At 49.9% G+C, this 11665-nt stretch overlaps 1 protein-coding gene across 1 annotated transcript; it reads right to left on the reverse strand.

The window, feature by feature from the left end:
- Positions 1-410: 410 nt before the first annotated feature.
- NOL12 (nucleolar protein 12) lies at positions 411-7898 on the reverse strand. The gene is made up of 6 exons (XM_053584025.1): positions 7752-7898; positions 6040-6145; positions 5698-5746; positions 5057-5199; positions 3603-3694; positions 411-3240 (listed from the first exon to the last, which is right to left on the reverse strand). Exons 1-6 carry the CDS (start codon positions 7829-7831, stop codon positions 3075-3077), a joined length of 636 nt encoding a protein of 211 aa, XP_053440000.1. The 5' UTR covers positions 7832-7898; the 3' UTR covers positions 411-3074.
- Positions 7899-11665: the final 3767 nt, after the last annotated feature.

Consider the following 11665-nt stretch of genomic DNA (forward strand, 5'->3'; position numbering starts at 1 on the left):
ACATGCATGAGCACAAACTCTACAGGGGCAAAAATGGGGGCATGAGGCTGGGACTACATTGTGACAAGTGGTGACTCTGCCCTGGCTACCACCATTTAGCCCTTGGCTCTGAACCATCTAAACTCTGGGAGAGTTGTTTTTTTTTACTTTTTTTTTGTAGAGACAGTCTCACTGTACCGCCCTCGGTAGAGTGCTGTGGCGTCACACGGCTCACAGCAACCTCCAACTCCTGGGCTTAAGCGATTCTCCTGCCTCAGCCTCCCAAGTAGCTGGGACTACAGGCGCCCGCCACAACGCCCGGCTATTTTTTTTTTTGGTTGCAGTTTGGCCGGGGCCGGGTTTGAACCCATCACCCTCGGTATATGGGGCCGGCGCCTTATCGACTGAGCCACAGGCACCGCCCACTGGGAGAGTTTTTTAATACCAGGCTCTTCTGGTGGCTTTGGGCTCACCTGAGGCCCAGTAAGGGACAGTAGCAGGCAGTCAAGGAGTGAGATGGGAAGGGCCCAGAGCAGAATAACTGAGCAGGGACCACATAGCATTTTAATAAGGCCCAGTCAAGGACGGCGCCTGTGGTTCAGTGGGTAGGACCCTCAACCCCATATACCAAGGGTGACGGGTTCGACCCGGCCTGGGCCAGCTAAAACAGCAGTGGCAATTGCAACAAAAATAGCCAGGCATTGTGGCGGGCACCTGTAGTCCCAGGTACTCAGGAGGCTGAGGTAAGAGAATCACCCTAGCCAAAGAGCTAGAGGTTGCTGTGAGCTGTGATGTGGGTGACACAGTGATACTCTGATTCAAAAAAAAAAAAATAAGGCCAAGTCAAGAGGATTAGCACACAGTCATTCAAACGGCCAAGGGGTGGCAAGGAGGTGAGCAGCCATCTTGAACTGTTAGCTAGAAGCCATGCGTGTTCAAAACAAGCCAGGTGTGGTGGTTCACGCCTGTAGTTTAGCAACCCTGAGGCTGATCTAGGAGGAACGTTTGAGGCTAGGCCTTTGAGACTAGTCTGGGCAATATAGCAAGACCCTATGTCAAAAACATTATTTTAAGATTTTAGTAGGAATTTAAAATTTCAGATGAGTATGAGGGTACAATTAGGTTACATTGTTTGCATTTGTTAGGTATTATTCACGTAGTAGTTGTGCCCCTCACCCAGGACGTGTGCCATATACCCTTACTTACATTGTGCCTGTTGGGCGAAAGCACACCAATCCACCTCCACAAAAAAATTTTAGAAATTAGCCATGCAGGATGGTATGTGCCTATAGTCCCAGCTACTCTGAAGGCCAAGATGGGAGGATCACTTGAGCCCAGGAGTTAGAGATGCAGGGAGGTACAATCGTACCGCTGTACTCCAGCCTGGGAAACAGAGTGAACATGTCTCAAAAAAAGAAAGAAAGGAAAAGGAAAACCCAGGTATGGTGGCTCACACCTGTAATCCTAGCACCTGGGAGACTGAGGCAGGTAGACTGCCTGAGCTCAGGAGATTGAGACCAGCCTGAGGAAAAAAGCAAGACCCTGTCTCTACTAAAAATAGAAAAACAAGGGCCAGACAAGGTGGCTCACACCTGTAATCCCAGCATTTTGGGAAGCCAAGGGGGTCGAATCACCTGAGCTCAGGGGTTCAAGACCAGCCTGAGCTAGAGCAGGACTCCATCTCTAAAAATAACTGGGTGTTATGGCAGGCACCTGTAGTCCCAGCTACTAGGGAGTCTGAGGCAAGAGATCACTTGAGCCCAAGAATTTGAGGTTGCTGTGAGCTATGACGCCAGAGCACTCTTCGAGGGCAACTAAGTAAAACTGTCTCAAAAAAAAAAAAAATTAAATAAAAAAATTAAAAATAGAAAAATGTCATTTGGAAGGTTCACAAGTGAAAAAAAAAATGAAAAAAATAAAAATAGAAAACTAGCTGGACCTTATGGTGGGCACCTATGGTCCCAGCTCCTCGGGAGGCTAAGGCAAGAGAATCATTCAAGCCCAGGGGTTTGAGGTTGTCACAAGCTATAATGCCATGGCACTCTACCAAGGGTGACAGAGTGAAACTCTATCTCAAAAAACAAGACAAAAAACCCAAACCAAAAGAGTAACAATTTAAGCCTAAGCAACATGGCAAGATCCTGTCTCTACAAAAAATAGAAAAATTGGGTGGCACCTATGGCTCAAAGGACTAGGGTGCCGGCCCCATGTACCGGAGGTGGTGGGTTCAAACTTGGCCCTGGCCAAAAATTGCAAAAACAAAAAGAAGAAAAATTAGTAGGAGTGGTTGCGGGCACTAGGAGGCTGAAGCAGGATTGCTCCAGCCCAGGAATTGGAAGTTGCAGTGAGCTATGATGATGCTACTGCACTCTAGCCTGGGCTACACAGCGAGACTCTGTCTCGAAAATAAAAAATAAATAATAATTTAGAAAGTAAGAATTGATTAGTCCTTCTTTGTTGGGCTCCACCTGAGAGCTGCTGGAAGGCTGGCAAGTATGGGGGATGGGGAATGCTTCAGGACTCAGCTGCTTCCACCACTTCCATTTCAGCTCAGGAGAATGCCGAGGCCCAGAAGTGAAGCCAAGAGGCTGAACCAGTTAAGGGCAGAGCTGGGCACTGTTCACCCACCTGCCCCATGTCCACTATTCAGAGCAGTAGTGGGCTCTGGATTCTACCAGGCACATTGGCCTCAACCCTGGTTAGAGGTCCCAGATCTAACACAGGGAAAATTGCTGGAAACAAGATGGACTACAAACCCTCAACCATTTCCAGAAGCATGCCTTTGGTGTATGGAGGCAGGGCCAGGGACAAACCACAAATACGCAAATCTGATGAGTTTCATAAATCTGATGAGTACCAGGTGGCATATACATTTCAGAAGACGCCGAACCCAGCCCTGAAGTCTCCTCCTGGGGGGAGGCCAGCTTTCAGCTTGCTGCTCCTTCTGGGGTTCAAACCTCAGGCCACAGAGGTCCTGGCTTCCCAGCCTTGGGCTGTGCAATCCTCACTTCAGGGCAGGCTGATTACAGGGACAGCCAAGCTGAGACAGGGCAAGGCCCCACAACCTAGACTGGGACACCCCTTCATCCTCAGTCTCACTCCCCACTGTGCCGGGCTCTGCCTGTCAATCGGCGGCGCTGGGTTTTGCTGGTCCGAGTGGCACTCGGAGGCTTCTTGGTGGAGTCCTGGGCCCACCGGGGATGCTTCCTCTTGAGCTTCTTGCGGCTGTGTGCGTGCAGTGACGCTGTGAGGGAGGAAATCCTGTGGGGAGAAGGTTTAGTTTACCCTAGAGAATAGGGTGGAAGGATGGGTTGGGGCATAACTGACCATCCAGCTCAGAGGGGAAGTCAGGACAGGCCCCAAATGCTAGGAGCACCAAATGTGTCCCCAAGTTTGCCTGCTCCGCCTCCAAGGCCTGCCAGTAAATAGCTCAGAGGAAGATGCCTAATCCTGGCACTAAGGGCGCCTGGGACTGGGCATTCTTGGGGGTGGGGGACAGGGGCAAAGAGGAGAAGCTAAGGACCACCCAACAAGCAAAGCAGAAGGCTGCTCTGAGCCTCACACCTCTGACGCCACCCCCCCATGAGGAGCAGAACCATAGGAGATGACAGGCCTGGGCTCACCGCTGAGAGAGCAGGGGGTCTCTGGACTTCCTGGGTAAGGCTTTGGTTGGCTTCTCCATGGATGACACTTCGTCTTCTGACCTGTCCTTTTGCTAAAGCAGCAAAGGACAAGGACTGTTACCTGGAGCAGCAGATGAGGAGACCCGGGCCGGGCACCCTGAGCAACCAAGTCACTGTCAACTTGCCATATCAAAGGCCTGAGACAGGGTTCAGAGAAGGCTTTGGTAGAAGACCACCATGTCTACCTTAAGGCAAGGATTACATGGGGAGAGCCATGTTTCAAAACCCTCTCATGGGCTGTGCATGGATGGCTCACACCTGTAATCTCAGCACTTTGGAAAACTGAGGCAAAAGGACTGCTTGAGGCCAGGAGTTTGAGTAACACAGCAAGACCCCCATCTCTACAAAAAAAGTAGCCAGGCAAGGTGACACATACCTGTAGTACAGTAGTCCCAGCTACTCAGGAGTCTAAGGCAAGAGTATTATCACTTGAGCCCAAGAGTTCAAGGCTGCACTAAGCTATGATCTACATTCCAACCTGAGTGACTAAGACTGTATCTCAAAAAACCCTCTTGCATCTTCTACTAGTAGCTTATAGTAGACACTCAAACCTTCATGAAAGAAAGTGACAGCAAGATGGGGACACGACCTGCCTTTGCATCAGACCTCACAGAAGAATGAGCATAAAATGGAAAAAGAGTGTGAGATAAGTAAGGATGTGATAAGGCAGTGGCTTTGGAACTTAGGGACACTGTAAGCCATGAAAGGAAATTTGTTTTACACTACGTACATATACATTCTTCCATAAACTGACAGACACAGCTTTAACCGAAACAGATGTTTCAGGAAATAATACTATGATGATTTTTGATATTTTCAATCACTCTGTTTTTGTTTTTTTGAGACAGGGTCTCTCTCTTTTGCCTAGGATAGACTGCAGAGGTATCATTAGTCATTATAGTTTGTAACCTCAAACTCTTCAGCTCACACGATCCTCCCACCTTGGCCTCCTAACGTGCTAGAATTACAGGCATGAACCACTGTGCCCAGCTTATATTCCTTCTTTTTAATGCTGGTTGCAACCTGCTGATGACTTATTACCCACAGGTTGAAAACTCACTCCTGGTACACACAGACGGGCCATGTTATTGCTGATTATCACACCAGGAGAATGATCATAGTAAACAGGTACCTTTTACTGAGTGCTTACAAAGGGCTGGGCACCATGCCAAGTGACACACATGGATTAACTACTTTTATGCTCACAGCAATCCCCAGTTCACTAATGAAGAAAGGGAAGCAGGCAAGGCAACTGCCCATGCTCCTTCAGCCACTCAGTAGGCCTCTGTAGTCCCCAGGAACCAGGGACTGAAGGGTCCAGAAGGGATCTCATGACATGAGCTGGAACTTAGCAACCCCTGCTTTTCTTCCCCAGGGCTAGGACCAGGACCTACCTCAGGCGGGGGCAGCCCCAGCAGCCGGGCCCCTGAGAGGTCGAGGTCACTGATGGTGGTCACGGTCACTGTGTGGTTGGGGTGGTCATATTGGACCGACTCTGTCTTTGCCGTCACCAGTCGGTCCAGCTCATCTGCCTCCTCTATACAGGTAGACACAGATCAGGCCTCAGCCCCAGGAACAAGCCTGCCCCCAGCCCAGGAGTGCAAGGTGCCCTCGACTCCAAGGGAGAGCACCTTCAGAGCCACTGGCTCCAGGGCTTGGCCTGCAGACAAACATGTGAACGATCCACTCTTCCTCTTGTGCTCCAGGCTGGTTCTCACTTTGGACAAACTCTGAGTGACACCAGGGACAGCTGCTGTCCCTCCCTTCTACCTTCAGTCCCTCCAGCCCTCTGAAACTGGGCTTTCTGCTCAGGCTAGGTTTACGATGAGGTTTGAGTCTCCTTCTCCTGGTCTCCATTCACTTGTACGTAGAAGTGTCTGAGGACTATGCCTGGCCCTAGGTTATCATCAAGACCTCTAGAGCTAAGGAGGTCAGTTTCTGTGCAGCCCTTACATTCCTCCCCTTTCACCTCCCTAGGCATAAACAAACCAAGCCTGTTGCTGGTTCTTCAGGTCAGGCCAAGGATAGAACTTACCCAGCGCCTCTTCTCTCTCTGCCAGCATCTTCAAGTACTCCTGGTGGCGCTGAAACCAAATGGGAAGGAAACATAATTAATATGGCCTCTCAGCCCAACCTCAGGTAGGGGTATTGCTGACCTCTAGGGTGAATGAGACCATAGCTCATGCTGCAAGATAAGGAGGAGACCCCATCCTCCACCTTCCCTTCCTTTACCATTTATACACAAGGTCTCTACCTGTATATAAACTACTCCCCACTCCTGCCCACATCCCATCCCTGCAGTCACTTGTATCAGAGCCATCCAAGGCAGCAAGTCCCCTAGGAGTCAAAACCTCCTTCCTGTCCTTCTCCTCTGTACCTCCTCTCGGAGCTTCTTCTGCTCCTCTTTCAGCCGCTGTTTAATCTCTTCAATGGCTGCCTTCTTCCGCTCCACCTTCCGCTTGTGGAAGCCTGTCAGATATTCCCTACAGGAAGGAAACCGGTAAGAGATAAGAGAGAGTCAAGAGAAGGGCATGTTCTAGAAAGAAAACAGCAGATGTTGGGTGGTGCCTGTGGCTCAGTGAGTAGGGCGCTGGCCCCATATACCGAGGGTGGCAGGTTCAAACCCGGCCCCGGCCAAACTGCAACAAAAAAATAGCTGGGTGTTGTGGCAGGCGCCTGTAGTCCCAGCTACTCGGGAGGCTGAGGGAAGAGAATCACCTAAGCCCAGGAGTTGGAGGTTGCTGTGAGCTCTGTGATGCCACGGCACTCTACCGAGAGCAATAAAGTGAGACTCTGTCTCTACAAAAAAAAAAAGAAAGAAAGAAAAGAAAACAGCAGATGCTATACTATGTGCTGAGCACCATTCCAAAAATTTACACAGAATCGTCATAATTTAAGTTTACATTTAATTCTCACAACAACCTGTGTAGTAAGTATCACTCACCATTTTACAGATGGGAACACTGAGGCATAGAGTCTAGATTAGTGGCCCAAGATCACAGAGAATGTAAGTTTAGAAAAGTAAGAGAGATGCTGCCTCATTACATTCAATACTCTCCAAGGCTCTCAGCCTAAGGTAACAGGGCTGGATGGTGGGGGACATACAATAGGGGAGGATACTTTCCACTCCAGCAGTTTCATTGCTCAGCGAATTAAGCCACTTTATCAGGGCTTTCAAGGGCACCTTCACTCAACCTCCAGAAACCCTCCATTGCACCGACATCAGTCCACAGGGCACCTGCAGGACCTGCTGCTGCACGCTGGGAGTTTCCTGATGATGCCCAGAATTGCCCTCCCTTCCCCTAACTCAGTGGTTCTCAATGCCCCGACCCTTTAATACAGTTCCTCATGTTGTGGTGACCCTCAACCATAAAATCATTTTCTTTTTTTTTGGTTTTTGGCCGGGGCTAGGTTTGGACCCGCCACCTCTGGCATATGGGACCAGCGCCCTACTCCTTGAGCCACAGGAGCCGCCCCATAAAATCATTTTCGTTGCTACTTCCTAACTATAATTTTGCTACTGTTATGAATCGTAATGTAAATATCTGATACGCAAGATGTATTTTCATTGTTACAAAGGGGTCGCGACCCACAGGTTGAGAAATCTCCAGCCCCTTCTCATCTGACTAGTGGCACCTGCTCTGTACCACCCTTGTTCCAGAGTCTAGCACCGTACTATTCGAATCCACTATCATGTGCCATTTATTTGTCCGGCCTGGACCCTGAGGCTCAGCACTGCAAGGAGTCTGGTGAGTGAATGAACTTACGCCACTCTCATTTCATTCGCTCATCATTCATTCAACGAACGACAGCTAAGAGCCTACTGTGTGCCGGACCGACTGACTGGGCTGGCCTAGGATGGTCGGAGGCACTACTTTGTGACCCAACTCCCGAGTCTCTGGCTGCACAGAAGCTGGAAGAGTTGGTGAGGCAGAAGAGCAACCAGGGAGGAGGAGGGACTTGGGGAGTTCTCTACCCACGCCCACGGGCGGGGCCGGAAAGGTCCTCCGCGTGAGAGGGCTCGGCCCCAACCAGGCCTTGCCCTTGCAGAGCAGTTCGAGGGGAATCCGGTTCGGCCTTTCTACTCACCTCCGCTTCTCTTCGTCGAAGCTAAGAACAAGCCGGGGCCGCCGGTCGTCGCCAACTCGCTTCTTCTTGTTGCGGCCCATAGTAGTGAATCCTCTGGCAGCGCGGTTTTCCCCCTCGCTTAAGACACTTCCGGGGGCGGTGTTTTCGTCCTCCCAGACGCGCCTCGCTGCGTCGCACTACACTTCCGCCCTCCAGGTACCGCCTTTTAAAGGAGCCGACGAGCAAGTTTCCTCTGTACCTCCCCGGTGTGTTGATGTCTGCCCTCTAGGCAACTCCCAGCCCCACGCCCTCCCCCGTACTGACTTTGGTGAGAATGAGGTCTCCAGGCACCATTGCCCAGTACTGTACCTGGCAGTGCCTTGAGTTATTGAATGGCCCAAAAATTACTGTATTGACCCTACTTTGGGTTCTGATGTCAACTTGGTGGTGGTCTCCAAGAGAAAGCCAAGTTTCCCACCGCTCTGTAGTCCTAAACCAATTGCCTTGGATGTGCTGCATTTACTCCATTTTTTTTTTCTTTTGAGACACAGTCTCACTATGTTGCCCTTGGTAGAGTGCTGTGGCATCACACTTCACAACAACCTCAAACTCTTGGGCTTAAGCCATTCACTTGCCTCAGCCTCCCGAGTAGCTGGGACTACAGGAGCCTGCCACAACACCCGACTGTTTTTTTTTGGTTGCAGTTGTCCTTGTTGTTTAGCTGGCCCAGGCTGGGTTCGAACCCACCAGCTTCGGTGTATCAGTGTATGTGGCTAGAGCCATAACCACTGTGCTATGGGCACCAAGCCGCATTTACTCTATTTGTAAAATAGTGATAATTTTAGGGACTTTTTAGGGTTATTGTAAGAGAGTGGCTTTTGCACTTTGGTATACACCAGAGCCCCCTGGAGGGCTTACTAAAACCCAGATTGCTGGACCCCATCCTACAGTTTCTAATTCTGTAGACCTGGGGATGGGTCCCAGAATTTCCATTTCTGGCAGGTTCTCACGAAATGCTAATGCTGCTGGTCTGTGGGCCAAACTTTGACAACCATGTTTGGTTCTGATGTCAACTTGGTGGTGGTCTCCAGGAGAGAGATTTATTCATTTATAAATGAATAAAGTGTGTATAACATACACACTTGTGTGTTTGCTACACAAGTAAGTGCCTTAGTTTCCCGGGGTATGGAATGAGAGTGCAATGACACTCCTCTACTTAAAAGAGGACATGCATGTGAAGGCATGCGGCAAAACTACACTTGAAGGGGATTTTTAGCAACTTGGATCATATGCTTGAATGCTCCATTCTCAACCCTGCAGTCATTTTATGCTGTCAGACTTTGTGCTGTGTGCTGCAGACACAGTTGCTAACCTTGATTTTCAGGAATGGCCAATCCAGCCAGGTCAATGATTATTATAGCCCAGGGGATGATGCCTCTGTAGTGAGTTCAGGAGGCTGCAGAACTCGGGTTTGGTTACTCCAGGATAGAGGACTAAGGAGGGCTTCCTAGAGAGGGTGGCCCCAGAACTAGCTATACTAGCTATACCAGAGGAATAACAGGCTTTTAGGATCCAACTGTCTCCTTTAACAATTGAGGAAACTGAAGCCCAGAAAGCAGGTAATTACTCTGTGTGCCAGGCACGCAGAGAAAAGAACTGTTTTTTTTTTGGTTTTTTGGCTGGGGCTGGGTTTGAACCCACCACCTCTGGCATATGGGACCAGCGCCCTACTCCTTGAGCCACAGGCGCTACCTGAGAAAGGAACTGTTATTTCAGTGAGAGGAAGGGGCTGTGGCAAAGCTGGGACTTGAATCTGCATCTCTGGCTTTCCCACCCAGTTCCCCTGGGCTGCTGGCCTGAGAGATCACTCCCCGAGTAGCTAACATGCCCCCTCTGGAAGGCAAGATGCAGACCCTGACCATGAGTTTTGGAAGAAACCAGGCACATAGTAGGTGCAGCACTCTATGGATGCTGAATGCATTCCATGAAGGTCCTCTGCTTGGAGTTTCCGTGTTGGATACTGGGAGGAAACTATGGGCCTTGCCTTTCAGCATCTGTGGTCCGCAGTCTGTCTTAGTGTAGAGCTTCATGGTGCTGGACATCTGTCCCCGTCCAGCCCCTTCTGCCCCCTAGTGGCCATGCCTGATTGACAGCCTTAGCATCTGGATGGAAGCATTGCCCTGGCTGCAGTGATGACGGGCCCCCACCCCCAGCTAGGTTGCCTCCTTCTAGTCCCTGCTGCGGCCTGCTCAGTTTACCAGGGTTCCAGCCCCACCCAGAGAGGCTATAGATCAAAAGTGCAGGCTCTGCCGCCGAATGTGGCCAATCACAAGCTGGCTTCTCTTACCTGGCCCTTCATGGGCCCCTTCCCTCTTCCCAGTCCATTCATTCAGACACCCTCTGTGCTGAGGAATGTTCTCAAAGCCTCATATTGATTATCTCAGTCCTCACAACTCCCGGTGAGGTTGGTTCTGCTTTCATCCCTGTTTTATAGATCAGGAAATGGGGAGTCAGAGAGGAGAATTGATTTAACCAAAGCTACCCAGAGCCACTCCCCTGACAGCTGCCATGTACACAGCATGGTGCCTGAGCTTCCAGTCTGGTACAGAGAAGAAACCAGTAAGGAGGCAGCAGCTTGCACAGGACTGTGTACAGAAAACTGTGAGCTTGGCCCTTTTAGCTCAATCCAACCAGAGCTGGCTGCCCAGTGGCTCAGGGAGGCCACATCTGCCAGTGCTCCCAGTGGCGTCTGCCACCTCAGGCAGCACTATTGCTCCACTTCTTCCTTCCCACAGTCTTGGGTTCCTTTATTCCAGAAAAGAAGACAAAGAAGGCAACCCCACCCAGGGCAGGACATCCCCCAGATTTCAGATGCTCAATACCCCTTTACTTCAGCTCATGGTCAAAAACAGCCATCACGGCTTGTCTGTAATCCTAGCATTTTGGGAAGGCTAAGGTGGGAGGTCAGGAGTTCAAGACCAGCCTGAGCAAGAGTGAGGTCTTGCCTCTACTAAAAATAGAAAGAATTACCCAGAGATTATGACTATAATGCCAGTAGCCCCAGCTATTTGGGAGGCTGAGGTAGGAAGATCCCTTAAACCCAGGAGTTTGAGGTTGCTATGAGCTAGGTTGACACCATGGTACTCTGGGTTTAACAGTGAGACTGTGTCTCAAAAACAAACAAAAAACCCCCAAAATACCCATCACCATTTTGGGCTTGGTTTCTCCTTGAAATTATTTTTACATGCCAAGTATAGCAAGGGATGGCACATTCCTCTGACAGATGTTGAAGATAATGAGCAAAAGTGAGTAACAATAGCAGCTGCCATTGTTTAGCTTTTACATGATTATCTCTTTTCTTTTCTTTCTTTTTTTTTTTTTTTTGAGACAGAGCCTCAAGCTGTCGCCCTGGTTAGAGTGCCATGACATCTCCGCTCACAGCAACCTCCATCCTGGGCTTAAGTGATTCTCTCGCCTCAGCCTCCTAAGTAGCTGGGACCATAGGCGCTCACCACAATGCCCGGCTATTTTTTGGTTGCAGCCGTCATTGTTGTTTAGCGGGCCCGGGCTGTATTTGAACCCGCCAGCTCAGGTGTATGTGGCTGGTGCCTTAGACGCTTGAGCCACAGGCGCTGAGCCAAATAAATTGATTTTTAAAGGAAAGATTTCACTATGTTCCCCAGCCTGGCTTTCTATTCCTGGGCTCAAACGATCCTTCCAACTCAGCCTCCTGAGTAGCTGGGACCACAGGTGTGTACCATCACTGTTGCCTGGTTTATGATTATCTCTTTGAGGTATGATCCCCATCTTCCTAAGGTGGAAATTGAGGTTCAGAGAGGTATAGTCACTTGCCTGAGGTCAAAAAACAGGTGCTGAGGGTGGAGTCCAGGTGTTCTCAGGACAAAACTCTACCTAACTTCTCTGGACTCGGTTTC

This window comes from Nycticebus coucang, chromosome 3, assembly GCF_027406575.1.
Source record: "Nycticebus coucang isolate mNycCou1 chromosome 3, mNycCou1.pri, whole genome shotgun sequence".
Classification (NCBI taxonomy): Eukaryota; Metazoa; Chordata; class Mammalia; order Primates; family Lorisidae; genus Nycticebus; species Nycticebus coucang.